This window comes from Panthera leo, chromosome A2, assembly GCF_018350215.1.
Source record: "Panthera leo isolate Ple1 chromosome A2, P.leo_Ple1_pat1.1, whole genome shotgun sequence".
In the NCBI taxonomy this organism is placed as follows: Eukaryota; Metazoa; Chordata; class Mammalia; order Carnivora; family Felidae; genus Panthera; species Panthera leo.
The window spans coordinates 100,196,216-100,214,981 of NC_056680.1; the positions used below are offsets into that span (position 1 = coordinate 100,196,216).

At 39.6% G+C, this 18,766-nt stretch overlaps 1 protein-coding gene across 1 annotated transcript in view; it reads left to right on the forward strand.

The window, feature by feature from the left end:
* Window positions 1-18,766, forward strand: part of UMAD1 (UBAP1-MVB12-associated (UMA) domain containing 1) — a 222,907-nt gene that overhangs the window by 19,493 nt on the left and 184,648 nt on the right. Inside the window, exon 2 of the mRNA XM_042918811.1 lies at window positions 2,535-2,625. Coding sequence (XP_042774745.1) covers window positions 2,544-2,625 — 82 coding nt within the window. The 5' untranslated portion in view covers window positions 2,535-2,543. The remainder of the gene's footprint in view (window positions 1-2,534; window positions 2,626-18,766) is intronic.

An 18,766-nucleotide genomic window follows, 5' to 3' on the forward strand; every position in this document is an offset into this window, starting at 1 on the left:
CCCACTGAGCAGGCTTTTGGGGGGAACCCCACCTTGGTTTGGAGGATGTTCATTAATTATGCCCAGATTCTGCTTCCCGGGAAAGGCTCCCAATCCGTTGTTCTCTTTTTTTTTTTTTTTTTTTCCTTTTCCATTAACTTCCTTGGCTCCCACTGAAGTGGGCCCTAGAGAATAGGATGTCTTTGGGGTTGAGCAGTTTTCTCTGGCAGCTTCCTGTCTATAGGGTTGTCCTAAAAATCCAGTAGTCATAGTCCTGTTTTAATCCAGACTAGTAGTAGTCATTTTGGCCACACAGCTCTCAAAAATTTTGTTGGCTTCCCAGCTTGATTCCAATCAGCTTCATGTGTCAATAGCCAGACCTACAATTTTTGCTAGAGATCTCTCAGATTTGCTACATTTCTCATCTTTTTCACCCCACATGTGCCTCCTCCCTTTAATTATTTGAGGGTACCTTTTTTCTGCCAACCTTCAGCTGAAGACTTATCCTTTTCGTCTGTTTTTCCTGAAACATTTTATCCCAAGTGAAGGAATTTACTATGTGCCACATTGATCCACGTTGAGGTTTAATATCAGGTGTAGCCGTTGTGTCCTCTTGATTTGATCCTGACCCAATGTTGAGTTTTAATCAGTTGTTCTTTCAGAGGCCTTCTCCGCTTCATTTTCAACTGCTTGGGGTTGGGAAGTCAGTTGCCTTTTCCAGTCTGTCAAGGCTTTGAATCTGAGCTCTCTTTTCTTACATTCCTGCTTGTAAACCAACCAGTTCTCTTCTGATCCCGTTTCTTCCTCGCACAGGTTTCTCTTGATCTTACTCAGTTGTTCTTAGCATGTCACTCTTTGTCTTTTCATCTTCTGCATTTGCTTTGCATCTAACCTCGTTTTTTCACCAGTTCCACACAAGCCGTATCTCCTTGTCCTCTGCTGAGGGTGCCAAACTATCTCCAGACCTTTCTTTTGGACCCGTCACTATATCCAGTAAGCATTTTCTTTGAGGATTTCAGAGGCTGTTCCTTTTCTTTTACTGAACTGTTTTCTTTATCACATGCCTTGTCTTTTACTTCTCCAGTTTTTTAAAAATTTTTATTTTTATCCTTTTTAATTAAAAAAATTCTTTTTAATCTTTATTTTTTAGAGAATGAGAGAGAGACAGAGTGAGGGCAGGGGAGCAACAGAGAGAGAGGGAGACACAGAATCCGAAGCAGGCTCCAGGCTCCGAGCTGTCAGCACAGAGCCCGACGCGGGGCTCGAACCCACGAACCGTGAGATCATGACCTGAGCCAAAGTCAGACGCTTAACCGACTGAGCCACCCAGGAGCCCCTTTCTTCTCCAGTTTTTATTCCTTTAAGTTTTTTTTATGTTTATTTTTGAGACAGAGAGAAACAGAGCATGAGTTGGCATAGGGGCATAGTGAGAGGGAAACACAGAATCTCAAGCAGTCTCCAGGCTCTAAGCTGTCAGCACAGAGCCTGAAGCGGGGCTTGAACCCACCAACCGTGAGATCATGACCTGAGCCGAAGTCAGACGCCTAACCGACTGAGCCACCCAGGAGCCCCAGTTTTTATTTCTTTAAAAGTGAACTTGGCCAAATATGTTTTCTGTCAACAAATCGGCTCCTTTACCGTCCACCCAGGTCTGCAGCTAAGGGTGTGTCAACCTCCACAAACCCCAGTACACTTCTCAGTTTCTAGAACTTAGTTTCTAGAAGGCCTTTGCTCAGATAGGATCTTTATTTGCCCTCTCTGCTTGATTTTCTGGTATGGGTGGAATATTTGAAAACTAAAGTGTGGAGAACTTACTGCCAGCAGGACTTCCTTTCTTTGCTGTTACGTTGCTTTGCTTATAGGGACTGTCCTCAGAATGTGATGTGTCCTCCTGCGTTCCCTTCAGCTTCTTTCCCAGTTGTTTTCTAGGAGTCGGTGTCCTCCCTGAGTGTAAAGAGGAAAGGCGCGCGTGTGTGTGTGTGTGTGTGTGTGTGTGTGTGTGTGTTGGGGGCATCACACAGTCTTGCCAACACAAAGATCTGCATTGATGGGAATTTAAAGTTGGTTGCAGTGGATACAATCCTGAGTGTCTGAATCAAGTAACTAACCTGTAGATGATGTTTGAAGTGCCTTCCTTTCTTTTTTTAGGTGGCCTCAGTTTTATGACCCTGGCATGACAAGAAGCCTGGACAAGTTTTTGTTTCGTTTTCTTTTTCTTTTCCCATTCCAGTGTCTGATTTATAGTTAGTGAGATCGTTCCATATCCTAGGGTTACCTGTTGATTTTAGTTTTACATATAATAATTTCTTGGGTTATTTCCTGCATGTTGAGAAATTGAGAGAGGTTGCATGATTCAAGGCCCGTGTGGTTTGGAACTGGAAGTCTGTGCCCCTTAATTTCTCTTTTTGTCTTCTGACACCAAGAGAGGGCTTATGTTTTTAAGTCTGGTAATGGAATTCCTTAAAGTAATCATTGTGATATATTTATGTTTGGCATTTTACTAAGACTTTTACAGTTTGCTCTGAATCTGACATTGCGTGGTGTTTCTGTTTCAGATAGCAGCAATGTTTCACTTCTTCAGAAAGTCTCCGGAATCTAAAAAGCCCACAGTACCAGAGACAGAAGCCGATGGATTTGTCCTTTTAGGTGAGCCTTTTACAGAAACAAAATCATAATTGGATGAGTTATTGTTCCTTTAAAAGTTTACTTTAAAATTATGTGATTGATTTTTAATTCTCACTAATACCTGAATTAATTTATGTATATGAAATCTATAAAAATAAAGCTCCCCAGTCACTTAGAATATTTTTGTCAAGTCACTCTTCTTATATATTACTTTGGCTGCATCCTTCAAATTATATGTGTAAAAATCGTCTCTTTTTTTTCTATCTGATAAGCTGGTCTACCTTTTTAATTGCAAAAAACCAAAAGTCTTGAAGGATCCTTGATAAAGTCAAGTTCTGTTTTATAAATAGCAGCAAACCTCGCCTCTTAAATTAGCATCTGAAATTAAATTAGGCATCCAATAAATCATTTGCTGAATGAAGTATACTTTTTAAATTGAAATATGTTACATAGTGTCTCCTAAATGTTTGTTAAGATTGGTTTATTTTCTATTATAAAATTGATACCTGCAGTTATTACTATTTTGGAGGCTTTAAAAAAATTTCTTTCAAATACTATGCTCTTTCCAAGGCGAATTCTGAAAAATAACGTTTCCTTCGTGTGTCGTGTGTCTTTCCCCTGAGGAAGAGACTTGCAGTCTTTGTATAGTTCTTCCCAGAAGTTCTGTCCCCAGGGGTGATGAGCTAAAACCCAGTGTTCCCACATAACTCACATCCTCTCCCACTCTGGACTTCCTCCCGCCAAATTCTGCTTTTTCCCTGAGAGGAGTTGCATGAACTCGTAGGGTATTTGCTCCCTGGGATGTTTCTCAGGTATCTCTCTTTCCAGATTCTGGTTTCCTTCCTCTTAGGATCTCTATCTTGGCCCAGTCAGACCAGGGTCCCCTTACATGGACAAATGCTTCACATGTCTTGAAAAGTGGAGGTTGGTGCCTTGGATTTAAAAGTGATCTTGAATTTTCAGCTTCGGCCCTCTCAGAGCTGGGTTCATGCCATGCCTCTTTCTCCACACTTTTACAAGTTTGGGTGGGTAGGTCTCTGCCTCTTCAGCCCTTCTCTTTAGGATCTGGTCTCTCACAGAAAGGACACGAGCGTTTCACCCATCTGGCCCTCTTCCATTTCTAGGCCTTAATCTCTGGAAGACCAGATTACAGTTTTTCTTGCGGCTAAATGTTACCTATGAATGTCCCATCTTTGACACAGTCAAGTTCTGTCAGGCCAGGATCTGCAGTGCTGGCAGATTCCCCTTCCCTTCTGGCAGTTTTTCTGAATCTGCTGCCTATGTCCTAGGATAGGGGCAATAATTTGGGTGCTCAGCATTGTTTTCTCTCTGTCCACATCCCCTGTGCCTGAGGCAAAATAGTGAGGCATTGTTTGACCAGGGCCAGTGGTTTTTCTGGGGAACTTTCTGATGGGTATAAACTGGGGTCCCATACACATGACCGCTCCTCTGGCCCTTCTTATCGCATCAAGAATTTATGCCTCAGCTTCCAGGTCCGAACTGGCTCCATCAGTCCCAACTTCTGTTCCTTGAAAGCTGCCAGTGTTGCTCCCCTCTTACCTCCTGAATTAGCCTCACTAACTAAACCTCAGGGATGCCTCTGGTCTGCTTCTTTAAGCATTTCACACAAAACTCTTCTCTCAGAAATGTGCTTCAACAAAGCCTGGTTTTCCAAACTCTGTTCTGTGTTTCTCTGTAGTCTTAACACATGTGCAGAGAGCTTTGCTGTTTTCTCTTGTATCATGTTTAGAAATCAACATTACTCTTTTTGTAATCAAATAGTCATTTAAAGGATGTGAGGGTAGTACACAGACATCTTTGTGAGCAGGTGCAACTTTTAATTTTCTTCATATATCTTCTTCACCTGTCTGGTGAAGCACCTGAAATTGCTGTGTGGCCTGCGACATTGCAGCATTTCAGAGGTAAGTTTTAACCACAGCTGAAAACCCCCTGCCGCTGGTCCTTCTAAAATCTCCACTGTCTGGTAGCTCAAAGCATATGGATGCTTCAGTTGTAGCTAGCCCAACACGGGCCTAGTTTCCAGTGTCTTCTGCCTCAGCAGCTGAAGCTTATCTGCTGTGGACCTTTCCTCTTCTAGAAGAGACGCTGGTTTATGAAGTAGTTTTTAGCCGAGCCTCGGAAGACACAGAAACTTTCAGATTTGCTAATTCATGAGGGAATTTCCAGCACTTTATTACCCTCATCTGCTCTCATGTTCTAGCTGCTCCCTCTTATACACCTAAGCTCTGAGGGAGCACTTTCCCAAAAGCTGACATGCTGTGTTTGGAGGGTGCTTTCCCAGGACCATCTTGGACTGAGTTGGGTGGGTTTTGTCCCTGCACCGTACCTCACCTGTAACGTTAGTGTCCCTGGCAGTCATGGTGAGGAATCACTTCCGTCATCGTTCCAGGACAGTGATGTAATTTGAAGTCAGCTGGTGGTCACCGTCTTTCAAATGACCCAAGCCAGACGAGTCCCCTAGATGTCTGCTGAGGCTTTCTTCTCCTTCAGCGTCCATGAGTGTTGAGCCCGTCTCTAGGTGCAAAGCTCTACCCCTTCACCACCCTCCATGAAAAATCCCTGCGTGCCTACTGTCTTGTGAGCTTAGTTACTCTCCTGAAGTTGTGAGGATGTCAGCCAGCATCAGCCTTGGCTCTCTCTTCCTGTGTCTTCTTTCTCTTCTCATTGATCACACCACCTCCCTTCTTTCTCAGGAACACCTCAGAGACACTGCAGTGAAGGGCAGATGAGATCCTGACTCAAGCCAGACTTGTTGGCTCTGTATCCTGGCTCTATAGTTTGCCAGAGTCTCCATTATAGGGGAGGCAGAAATTCTCCTCTCTCCTCTCAGGGTCTGTGCCTGGGCCTGAGACATAAATACACAAAGGGCAGATGAACAGGAGAGAAGCATACAGGCTTTTATGTGTACACAGGAGCCCCCCCCCCCCCCACCAAGAAAATGAAGACCTAAAGAAATGGCAAAACCCATGTGCTCATGTACCAGGTTGAACAAAGAGGCCACTGTGGAAAAGTAGATTGTGTGGGGAGACTCAAGGAAGATAAGAGTTATTTTAACAGGGTCTGTTTGTACAGAGTTCTCTTGGCCTTGACTCTCCACCTCTGGTGATAAGAATGCTTCTTTCCTCCTGGCATCTTCTAGAGGGGGGCTTTATCTCCTGCTTTCGGGAAGGAAAGGAGAGGTCAGAGCGCCCTCCTTGCACCTGCTATTTTTCAAGTGCCTTTAGCTCAAAATAATCCTTATGCTCAAGCACCATATTTTGGGGTGGTATATTTGCCACCCTCCGCTGTTTGGGGCAAGTTATATAACTTCTGGGGGTGAGAGGGTGTTGAGAAAATGAGCGTGATACCGGTATGAACCCCATAGGGTTATTGAGAGGATTAAATGGGTTAATATGTATAAAATACTTTCATCCATTTCTGGATGAAATGATAGTATTATATCCACATACAGGTGAGGACTGAACTTTTCTGGGTTCTTCCAGCTAATGTAGAGCAGATCTGGGATTAGTCCAGGCAACCTGACTTTAGAACCTCATCCTCTTAACCACCAAGCTATCCATCTTTTTTTTTTTTTTTATGTCATATTATCATTTAAAATTTTAAGACATTAATGACGTTTTAAGCTCTTTAAAAAAAATTTTACATTGTATTCCTTCGTGTTTCAAAGAGAAAGTGTTCTGTTTCTTTGTTTTTGCTTTTTTTTTAATGTTTGTTTATTTTTGAGAGAGAGAGATGGTGTGTGTGTGGGAGGAGCAGAGAGAGAGGGAGACACGGAATCTGAAGCAGACTCCAGGCTCCCAGCTGTGAGCCCAGAGCCTGACGTGGGGCTCGAAATTACGAACCGCGAGATCACGACCCGAGTCAAAGTTGAATGCTTAAGTGACTGAGCTAACCCAGCACCCCATCTTTGTTTTTGCTTTTTAAGTAAAAGAGGGTTGGTATATCATAAAATTTGGCTAATTTTGCTACCCCAGACTTTTCACTTTAAACTATTTAAAATATTGCAGAAAACTGTAATCTCCTTAATGAGGTTGAGGTTGGAGGATGGTATACATTATGCAGTTAATAAAAAAATGCATCAGCAGTTAGGGACCTAGTTGATTTGACTGGTAAAGGTTAGGAAAGATTATTAGGAATACAGTAGGTTGTCTTTGCTAAAATTTTTTTTAATTTATTATTTTTGAGAGAGAGAGAAAGCACATAAGTAGGGAAGGGGCAGAGGGAGAGAAGGGGATAGAGGGTCTGAAGCAGGCTCCATGCTGACAGCAGAGTGCCTGATGCGGGGCTTGAACTTACAGACTGTGAGATCATGACCTGGGCCAAAGCTGGACTCTTAACCGACTGAGCCACTCAGGTGCCCCTAGTAGGTTGTCTTTAAAAACAGAGTGGTGAGGGGCACCTGGGTGGCTCAATTGGTTGAGCATCCGACTTCGGCTCAGGTCATGATCTCACAATTCGTGGGTTCGAGCTCCGCGTTGGGCTCTGTGCTGACAGCTCAGAGCTTGGAGCCTGCTTCAGATTCTGTGACTCCTTCTCTCTCTGTCCCTCCCCTGCTCACGCTGTCTCTATCTGTCAAGAATAAATAAACATTAAAAAACAAAACAAAACAAAAAACAGAGTGGTGAGGGGCACCTAGGTGGCTCAGTTGGGTAAGTGGGTTAAGCATCCAACTCTTGATTGGCTCAGGTCATGATCTCACAGTCACGACATTGGATCCCCTTACCAGGCTCTGTGCTGGGCACAGGGCCTGCTTAAGGTTCTTTCTCTCCCTCTTCCTTTGCCCCTCCCTCATGTGCTGGCGCTCTCTCAAAAAAAAAAAAAAAAAAGGAGTGGTAACCTCTTCTTTTTTTTAAGCCGATTTGTTCCACTAAGTTACGCTTTTTTATCATGTGATTATACACTGACAAATGTAATACCTACTTTAGTTTCAGTGCATACGGTGTGAAATATTTTGGAAAATGTCAAATAGGTCAAATGGTAGATACGAAATGCTGTTATTAACATGTTTCATGTTTGACACACATATATTTTGGTTATTTCTTGGTCCTCATGTGCAGTAGACACATTGCAGGAAAATAAATATATACGATGGGTTTTGTTGTATTTGGGAAGTGATAAAACTAAGTGAAGACTGAGAAACAGTTATATTTATGGCAACAACTTACCAATATGGAGTCTACAGAATTTTTTAGATTATCATTGTATGTAGTCTTTATACCTTTTTCTAAAACGGTCAGAGTAAATTATGTTGTTAGAGGTATAAATTATCTCTCTTTTCCCACTTGAGAGGACCTTTTACCCTGGGAAGGCCTTCCTGCTTAACACAAATAGGTTTCAGGTGACAATTACTAGATGGCACTGCTGAAGTAAATACCCCATGACTTGAAATTTTGGGTCCAAGCAGAGCCTAGGCACTTTGTTGATAATAGGAATATCTGGGTTGTTCGTATACAATTAGCTCACTTTTGGACAGAAAGAAAGCTTTCTCCCTGTTAAGGTTTCCAAAGCGTTTAGCCTTTGTAAAATGTCGAGTGTGCTGAATAAGAAAAAGGGGAGAAAAAAGCCTCGTAGAAAAACATCCTTTCCCTTGTAACCAGTTCCTATTCACATAAGAAGGTAATAGCTGTTCGTTCATTCAGTAATGAAGTTGAAGTAATCCTCCAGGGTACTCATTTTACACAAAAACAAACTGCAGTTTTCATTTGCATCACTGGGTGGCGATTTTTCTTAGTTTTATACTACTGTTTAAAACCCTAGCAAGCGTGGTACTATTTGTAATTACCAGGGTTTTCTTGTGTTATGACATGTTTAATTGTAATTTTAAGACATTATCTTTAAGTTGATTACAAATTTACTACTGTAGTGTGCAACCTCATAGTTATTTTAAATTAAGGAAAAGGGTATCTGTTGCCTAGATGTTGGCATATAATTCCTTCTGAAACTAAGACAAAGGCATGAATTGGCTTATTATGTTATAGCAAAAAGAAGGAAAAAGAACAGCAATTTAAAAAAAAAAACCCACGGAATCGGAGATGAAAAGGAATTATTTAGATTATTGTTGTTATGTTCACTGACATTGTTGACCAGTATTGAGTAGAACTTTGGAGCAGGCAGAATGAAACAGGGCAAATACTACCATAGAGACTGAAGAAATTGGGTTATAGTACAACTGACATTCAGCATATGCAGGTGCTTCTGAAAGTAGGGCATAAGGACCTGTGGTCTCCTTTAAACTAATTATTTTATAACACTGAATTGAGAATCAGAGTTTAGTAATTTAGCAGCTTGGATTTCATCCTTTCAATATTGATATTGCAATGTGTAACTGTAACTGAGTCTCACCTAGTGTTTTCCAGTTGAAATGATAAATCAGAATTTGAAACATGTGGGTTATTTTTAAGATTGACCCCTATTGAATTCCTCATTCTCAGAATCATTCAAACTATGCATACATGCTAAAGCAACACTATTCCGTTTTTATATGGAATGTTTAGATGATCTCTTTGCCTCAACGTTCCTTCCTTTATTCAAAAGTGGAAATATAGCTGTGTACGATAAAAATTTACATTCCAAGGAATGAGGGACAGTAAGTCACTTTGCTTTGTCTAGGCCTGAAGGCTTTAATTAAAACAACAAAGACAAAAACTAAACAGATTTTTAGAGTGTGCTTCCTATTTTTATTCTCTGTTCTTCAAACAGAAGTATACCAAATCTTAAAAAAAAAATGAGTGTTTATGGATTAAAAAAGCAACTGATCATATTAATACCTCTTTACCCATGTATCATGATATCCAGAAAAACTCAGATTACACACAACTCTGTGTGTCTAGTGGTAGAATTGACAGAATTGTCACATTCCCTGGTTCCTAATTCTGGTTCACCTGTTCATCTGGTGGCACTTGAGAGCTGAAAGTGTTCGGGCAAGGCTATCCTGTGTGGGGTGTACTGCCCCGCCTTGTCTCCTTGACTGCGCAGATTAGAAGGAACTTTTTAGGGCAAAGGAGAGGAGTTGACCATACTGAGAAGCAGAACTGAGCCCTCTGTTTCATTACAATTAATTGAGAGAAAGTCATTCACATACTGGGGCTCAGCAATGTCAATTGGATGACCTGTCTCTCTAACTCCATGCTGACCCTCCTGTGCATCAGGGGGCACTTTGAAAATATACTGGTGCTGGGGCCTCCAGAATCCCTGCATTCTGGTTAGATAGGCCTGGGGTTTGGCCCAGACATGAGGCTTTTGTTTTTGTTTTTTTTTTTTTTAGAGTTTCCCAGACAGTTCCACCATACACGCAGGGCTGAGAACCACCGCAGTTCACTCTCTGTAATTTAGTAATTGTATGCCATGAAACACTTTGAAAAAGACCTCATAAAAATATAGAGTTACAGCTTCGCTTCCACCGTACTTGAGCCATAAACAAACAAACAAAAAGCAAATAAAACCACAAAATCTGGGTTAAACACACTTCCTTTCAAACATCAAATAGATAAAGAAACAGAAAACTTTGAGTTTCTTAAAGCAATATATCTGGAACCTTAATCTTTTTTTTTTTTTTTAATCAGTGAAACAATTGGGAAGCGTTTTATTAACTTAATTATACAAATGTCAATTCCAGGTGGCCTCTCTTTTTGTCTTCAGCCATAAGATATATCTGTTTGACAGATTAACACCTATACACTCACCAGAGCAACTCCAAGGTACTTTTTCTTTGAACTAAACACTTCAGGTAGTCATATTTTTAGTATAGCTATTCGGGGGTCATTGCCTGCTTTACTATGGTGCTGTTTCCTGGAGGGCACTTACTTAGTACGATACCAGTAGGGAGAAAATGTAAGTGTGCACACCATATTCCATAAATGAGTTTCCTCTCGTGTTTCCTTCCAGGCTTTCCTAGTGCTATATCTTCCACATATGAGACTAACTGAAAAATTGTGATGAGTACTTTTATATTTTAACTTAAAAGTTTATTTTTATTTCATCCTGCTAAGGAAATAAAGTACAAGGATGAGAATCGAAGTAGAATGTACAGTGTGAACATTGCACTTCATACTGGTAATAATTCAGATGGGGTTGGAAGACCTAAATATTGTCTTTCTGGTAACCTTAATAATAAGACAGTATTCTTTTGTGTTTTAGTGGTTATCATACTCAGCGTCAGTTTTTTCTCTTTGAATGTGACCAAAGGCTATTATGAAGGAGAGGGTTCTTACTTAGGATTACACATTAATCTTCATAAATGTGAATTTCTGAAAAATGTATCTTCTTCCTTTATTATATCATGACAGAATTATGGTGTTATCTCAGAATAGTGTTATCAAATAAACTAAGCCAGAAGTGAAACATCTTAAATTTGTGTGATGGAGTCTTATTGTAGTGATCACTAAGTCAACATGCTTGAGGACTTTGTCTGTCGCAGGTGCTCTGCTCTTTGTTAAAAATGCTACAGATTCCTGGGCCTGACCCATACATAGTGAAACACAATCTTTGGAGCCATAGCCCAAGAATCTGCATTTAAAAAAGCAATGCACGTGGCATTTCTATGACAAAAGAGACAAGAATATACAATGGGGGAAAAGACAAATGATGCTGGGAAAACTGGACAGCTACATGCAAAAGAATGAAACTGAACCACTTTCTGACACCATACACAGAAATGAACTCAAAATAAATCAAAGACCTAAATGTGATACCTGAAACTATAAAACTTCTGGAAGAGAACATAGGAAGTAATTTCTCTGACATCGGCTGTAGAAACATCTTTCTAGATGTCTCCTGAGGCAAGGGAAACAAAAGCGAAAATAAACTGTTAGGACTACACCAAAATTAAAAGGCAAACTAATGAATGGGAGAAAATGTTTCCAAATGAGATATCTGGTAAGGGGTTAATATTCAAAACATATAAAGAACTTACACAATTCAACACCAAAAAACCCCAAATAATCCAATTAAAAAATGGACAGAGGACTTAAATAGACATTTTTTCCAAAGAAGACATACACATGGCCAACAGACACATAAAAAGATGCTCCTAAAAATAAGGTGTCAGAATGGCTAAAATAAAAAAGACAAGAAATAGCAAGTGTTGGCAAGGATGTGGAGGAAAAGGAACCCTCATGCACCTGTGGTGGGAATGCAAACTGGTGCAGCCACTGTGGAAAACAATATGGAGGTTTTCCACAAAAAATCAAAAATAGAATTACCGTTTGATCCAATAATTCCACCACTGGGTATTTATCCAGAGAGTACGAGAGCACTAATTCGAAGGGATATATATTCCCCTATGGTTACTGCAGCATTATTTACAATATTCAAATTATGGATGCAGCCCAAGTATCCATTGATAAAGAAGGGAATGTGTATGCACACACACAATGGAATATTACTCAGCTGTAAAAACGAATCTTGCCATTTGCAACATGTGGATGGATGTAGAGAGTGTAATGCTAAGTGAAATAAGTCAGAAAGACAACTAACACTATATGATCTCATTCATGTGGAATTTAAGAAACAAAGCAAATTGGGGTACCTGAGTGGCACAGTTGGTTAGAGCATCCGACTCTAGGTCATGATCTCACAGTTTGTGGGATTGAGCCCCATGATGAACCCCATGGTGACAGCATGGAACCTGCTTGGGATTCTCTCCCTCTCTCTCTGCTTCTTCTCCACTTGCACTGTCTCTTAAAATAAATAAACTTGAAAGAAAGAAAGAAGAAGGGAGGAAGGAAGGAAGAAAAGAAAGAAAGAAAGAAAGAAAGAAAGAAAGAAAGAAAGAAAACTCCGACTCTTAATTGTAGAGGACAAACTGATGATTGCCAGAGGAAAGGTGGGTGGGGAGATGGCTGAAGTACAGGAAGCGGATTAAGAGTACACTTGACCTGAGTAGGAATTTTTTGAATCAGTATATTGTATACTTGAAACTAATACAGTACTGTATGTCAACTATACTGGAATTTAAAAAAATTTCTGCTACACTGTGGTCATCAGTTAGGTTATAAACTGATCAATATCTTACAATCGTTATTTTCATTAGAAAGTCATACTTTTATGATTAATTTTACATGTATTTTATATATACATACAAACACGTACAAACATTAATTATATTTTTAATGAGAAGTATTAAGTATACTAAAGCCTTACGTTATAGTGTTAGTGACTTAAAGGAGTCATTGTTCTGAAAATTTTCAGTATTCTAAGTCACATAACTCAGTTCTCAACTTATGGAATGATTTATTTTTATTTCTGGCATCTATTATTTCCTGATGTACAAGGCAAAAATATGCTTGGCAGCACCAGAGGAAAACTGTAACCCTTAAAATAGTTTGTTGATGGATTGGTTGAAAGAGTTGATAACTGTGATAGCCAGCCATTGTCTGTTGGTCTCCCTATGTTAGGGGTTCTTAGCCATGATGACATTAGGGGGCTGAGCGGAGTGGTCTGTAAACCTCCTGAACTTATAGGCAAAATTTTGTATTTACATTTTTCTGAGAAGGGTCTTTGCATTTCGTCAGAATCTCAAAGGTCTGTGACCCTTCAAAGGTTAAAGAATCACTTTTGTAGATGTTGCTATGTATACCCATGTTTACAAGCCCCTTGGGTTGTGTGATCTTAGGGTATTTTTATTTTTATTTTCTTTCTTTAATGTTTACTTATTTTTGAGAGAGAGACACAGAGTGCAAGCAGGGGAGGGGCAGAGAGAGGAGACACAGAATCCAAAGCAGGCTCCAGGCTCTGAGTTGTCAACACAGAGCCCGACACAGGTCTCGAACCCACAAACCAGGAGATCAACCTGAACCGAAGTCTCTTAACTGACTGAGACTTAGCCCAGACTCCCCAGGTTATTTTTATTTTAGTGTCAGAAGTAGCATAGTCATTGTCAGAGATGCATCATATCTCATTGGTCACTTTTACTAGTTTGGCTTCAGAAAATAGAATGACTTTTGAGCAGCTAAAAGAAAATCAGGGAATAATTACTGTAATGTAAGATACATAGTACATGGGATATCTGTAAGGAAGTTACAACCTAAGTGGCAAGACGTACAAAAATAAAAATTAAATAACATTACAACACAATAATGTCAGACACCAGGTGTTTGGTAGAATGACTTGTACCATATGCATAGTCCCATACAGTTCTTTAGTTTGTTGGTGTTTCTCTGTCTTGTCAGTCTGGTGTGAATAAATGTGTATACTTTTCCACTGATGCATTTGGGACATGATACTGCAATTAGTTTTTTCATTCAAAAAACTAAAAGCAGGGAAATGATAATAGAGATGAACAGATCCTAAGTTGTGACTGGAGAACTCTTTCACTAGTTGTAGTAAACATCTAATTAGTAATTAGTAACGATAGTTTATTCTTGGTTTGCTTTTGCATGGAGCTCTCACTGTTCTAACTGGGATGTTTTCTGCTCCAGGACTGCAGGCCTGTATTTCCTTATGCAGAATGCCCAGCCTGTTTCACTTTGTCTGTATCCTGTTCAGTCTCCAGATCTCAGATGAAATTCTGTCTCGAGGTCTCTACTGTTTCTGGATGGCTTGTCCTTCATCTCCTAGTACACCTTTTCTCATCATTTATTTGCTCCTCAATCACATAGTATCTTGTAGTACCTCCTACATCATTGTTTTGTAATGTTATTTAAACTTGCATTTTTCTGAATTTTACCACTTGTATTATAACCTCCGTACAGACATCTTGTCTGACGTGTATCTTCCCTAATAGCACAGTGACTTCTATAAAATTTATCTGCAATCTACATATTGTCAACAGGTTTTGGAATGACTTCTAGATCATTTAGTATTTGGTTAGAAAACTTGGTAATGTCTTCTATTAAGGTGTTTTTCCAGTGAAAATGGATCTTTGTTGAACTTATGTCACCTGTCACCTGGACTTAAATTATACTAATTTTAGTTATTAATACAAACTGAATAAGCATTCAGAACAGGTTTGCCTATTCCAAATTTGTTCCCTTTTCTTCCACACTTCTGAGTATTCACTTCCTCTTTGTGGCCCTGTGTTTCAGGAGAGAATGGCTTCATTCTTAGCCCTGGGAGGTCAGTTCTAATGTGTGTAAGCGAGTAGGGGTGGCCCGATCCACCTTGCCAGCAGTTAGTTTCAGAATGGAGACCTGTGACATTTCTGCCTGATTGGATGTGAAGGAAAGCCGGCTGAGGGGCTCACAGGCAATTACTGGAGAGATCTCCAGGCTCTTCCCCTGGCAGCGGTTTTATCCGGACGAAATGTCTGACGAGGTTGCATACACGGGTGCCACCTTTGCTGAGGGGAGGTAGCTCGGGACAGAGATAACATGTTGAAGATGGCAGAATAAAATGAGGAAGCAATTTGGTCCATGATGACATTTTTGAACTGATACATTTACTAGCCTGGGATCTGTCAACCTCTGGACTTCTTCCTAGGTGAGATAGTAGATTCCCTCATTAAAGTTTAAGCCACTTTTAGATACACTTCTGTTATGTGCAGCTGAAAATGGCTGGACTGATGTTTGACAGGTATGTTTGTAATGTCCAGACTTCATAGAGTTTATATATATAAAATTTATATTTCTTCATTTGATGTGTATAAAGGAAAAGTTTGCACTTATGCCCTCCAAAACTCAATTTAACAAAACAGTGTATGGGAATAGCCTTGAATTACATTGCAAATGAAATGAATAGGTTGTCAGGGTCACATGTAAACATTTTGAAAGATGTCCCTAGTGGCATCAGAAAAGCTGTGTGCATCCTGGATGTTGCTGGTGCCCAGGGAGGGCTCTGTTGCTGCTACAAAGCAACAATCATATTGGTGAACAATCATATTAACCATTTGGTGATCAGGAAGCAAGTTTAACATACTAACATAATAGTTTGCTACTTATGTGTAGGCAATTTACCATATCTTAGTTATATTTGAAGAAATTGGTTGGTAGGTTTATTTTTTTTTTTTTTAATAAGATTATCATTTTTTTCAAGTTTTATTTATTTAAGTAATCTCTACACCCAGTGTGGGGCTTGAACCTGTGACTCCCAGATCAAGAGTTGCATGCTCTTCTGATTGAGCCAGCCAGGTGTCCCTGGTTTGTAAGTTCAAATTGATGTGCAACACATTATAATTTTTCCCGCCCAGAGTAATGGGAAATGGGATCCCTAATGCATTTTCTTACAAGTCCAATTCTCAGGAATGGATTACTGATATTAAGCAGGAGATACCTGTGCGAATCTGGACCAGGAATTTTGCAAAGTCAGCAATCCTGCTAATGATATGTTCTTACACTTAATACAGTCTTAAAGCAGCTCACCTATATGACTCACATATCTTCATGTGTTATATATTTAGAAACGTACCATTTCCAAAAATGCTGAAGGCGATAAATGAAATTGTCATCCTTTTTTTAAATGTGGAAATTTGGGGGAAAAATTGAAATGTATATGTTTCTTTTTATCATCCCAAATTTATAGTTTTAAAGTCACTATTTAAAGTTTAAAACCAATTATATGTTATATTTATACTTGAACTGTATGTCAATCATGCTGTGTGTCAAATTTTAAAGAAGAGTTTTTAAAGTTAATCTTATTTTTAAACGTTTGCATTTTTTAATTATAAATCCAGCTACAGTTTATTACATTCTGCTGTTGAAGGGTAGGAATGATGCCATATATAATTACTAGCTGTTGAAGGAGATTTTAGGGATAATTCTAAACAGCCTCATATGTAAATATTTCCTGATTGAGAGTTATATATTCAAAGTACTTTATGTAAATTCTTTTGTTTGCTAAGGAGAGAAAGGAAGATAAATATAGTATAGAAGCTATTTCAGATAAAATACCAAATTACTGTATGAACCAATTAGAGTAAAAGGATTTCCTTCCTGGTGAGACAGAAATGCCTTTCCAGCCTGTGGGCATCTTTGTATTGCCAAAGGTGGTTTAAATTTACCACCACAAAAATTCAATTATGGTTTCTACCTGTTACTAAAATATGCTAATGAATCTAAGTATATTTTAATATTCTCAGTTCAGATAGACTTAAATGTTTTCTATTCCCTGAAAGAATGCATTTTCTTTCAGCTTCTTTAGGTCTCCAAGTTTACAGGACCTTGAAGCGCGTAGGGCTCAGTATGGTACAAACCCGTATTTCTCAAGTTGTGTTCTGTGTGCACCTTCCTGGAACAGGGCAGGGATGTTACACAGACAAAATTGAATAATGGTGGTCTTTTTACAGTTTGTAGGAAAAAATAACCTGTTGGAATTTAAAGTTTTCATTCTGAAAATTTCCTTAACTTCTAGAGAAAATCAGCATTAATTTTACAAGCAGGTATTAGGCCATTAACATGTATGAATAGGAGCAAATGGTAATTAGAGGAATAACTTGCAAACAGACAATTATATGTACTTCTGTGACTGCTTTGCTGTTTGAACATTTGTTAGTCATAGTCATGGTTTTATGTTTTATTTGATAACCTATAAAATAAAATAAATTGAATATTAATAGCAATTTAAACTTAGAATAACTAAACATAAAATTTTGTCTAAAACTGTAGTTTGTGTGATAGAATTTTAAGTATCAGTATTTCATAATGTTGTGCAAAGAGCATTTTTTAAACATATGTATTTATTTTAGAGTGAGAGTATGAGTGGGGGAGAGGCAGAAAGAGAGAGAAAATCCCTAGCAGTCTCCGTGCTGAGTCCCAACTTGGAGCTTGAACCATATGAGCCCAAATCAAGTCACTTAACTGACTGAGCCACCCAGGCGCCCCTGGAAAGAGCATTTTGACTTTCAGAGGCTTCATGACATTCACTGTGGGAAGAGATTACATTTCAAAGCTTATTTATTTTTGAGACAGAGAGAGACAGGGTGAGCCGGGGAGGGGCAGAGAGAGAGGGAGACACAGAATCCGAAGCAGGCTCCAGGCTCTGAGCTGTCAGCACAGAGCCCAACGTGGGGCTTGAACTCGTGAACTGAGATATTATGACCTGAGCCAAAGTCTGATGCTTAACTGACTGAACCACCTAGGCACCCCGAGATTACATTTCAAAGAAAATGGCAGTTTTTATCTTATACAGTTCAGATCACTTTACTGGGACACAGATTCCTCATCTAGTAAATGAGAGAGGAAATTAGATTTTTATCTCCAAAGTTTTGGTTTGTTTTTAATAGCTTAACATTTCAGTAATACTTTTTTTGATTTATGTATTTAAAGAGATTCACAAATCCCTCAATTTATTCTTATCTTTGTTGGAATAAATCGATGGTAGTAAAGCATGTTCTGATACATTGAGCTCTTCAAGAGGGCAAGAAATCAGTGTACCAACTGTGAAACAAAAGTCAGTATGAAGGTTTTTAAAAAATTTTATCTAGCTAGTAGACCCAGTGTATCCCTGACAAATCTTTTATTAAATATTTGGGGAAACATTTTATAACCATGCTAAAACCCAAGGGTGACAGGTAGCTTAATGGCAGAGTCTGGGCTACAGTCAGACTAGGAAGGAACCAACTAATCTGCACTTGGTACAGTGTGTTGAGCCTTACATCTCAAACACCTAGGATGTCACAGTTACCCCTCTCTACCACTGGGCTTCCATCCAGAGAAGGAAGCAGAGTACTCTGTTCCCTGTTCTTGTACTGCAGGCATACACATCACCATCTTTCTTCATTCTGGAAAACAGGTGGTCTGCAGATAGAGGAGGGACTGGTGGTAATGGAGGCAAATGGGGAGGCAGAGTTCCCATCAGCGAAACAACATAGGCAGCCACAGCAATAACTTTGGTGTTGGTAGCAGTGATGCTGGAAATTGAAAATGTTTAAAAAAATTTAATTATTTAGGGGAGAGTGCAAGTGGGGGAGGGGCAGTGATGGGGGAGGTAGAAGATCTGAAGAAGGCTTTGCACTGACAGGCTGACGGCAGTGAACACGATGTGGGGCTCAAACTCAACGAACCACAAGATCCTGACCTGATCCGAAGTCGGGCATTCAACGGACTGAACCACCCAGGCACCCCAGAAATTGAAATTTTTTAAATGTACTCCTGAGGTGGTAGCAACAGGAGCAAAAAGACTTCCCAAGAGAGAAGAGTTACTCTGGGTGCAAGTGTAAGAGAAACCAGCAAATGAATTGAGTGCTGTGTGTACCAGCCTGCCTCCAGCT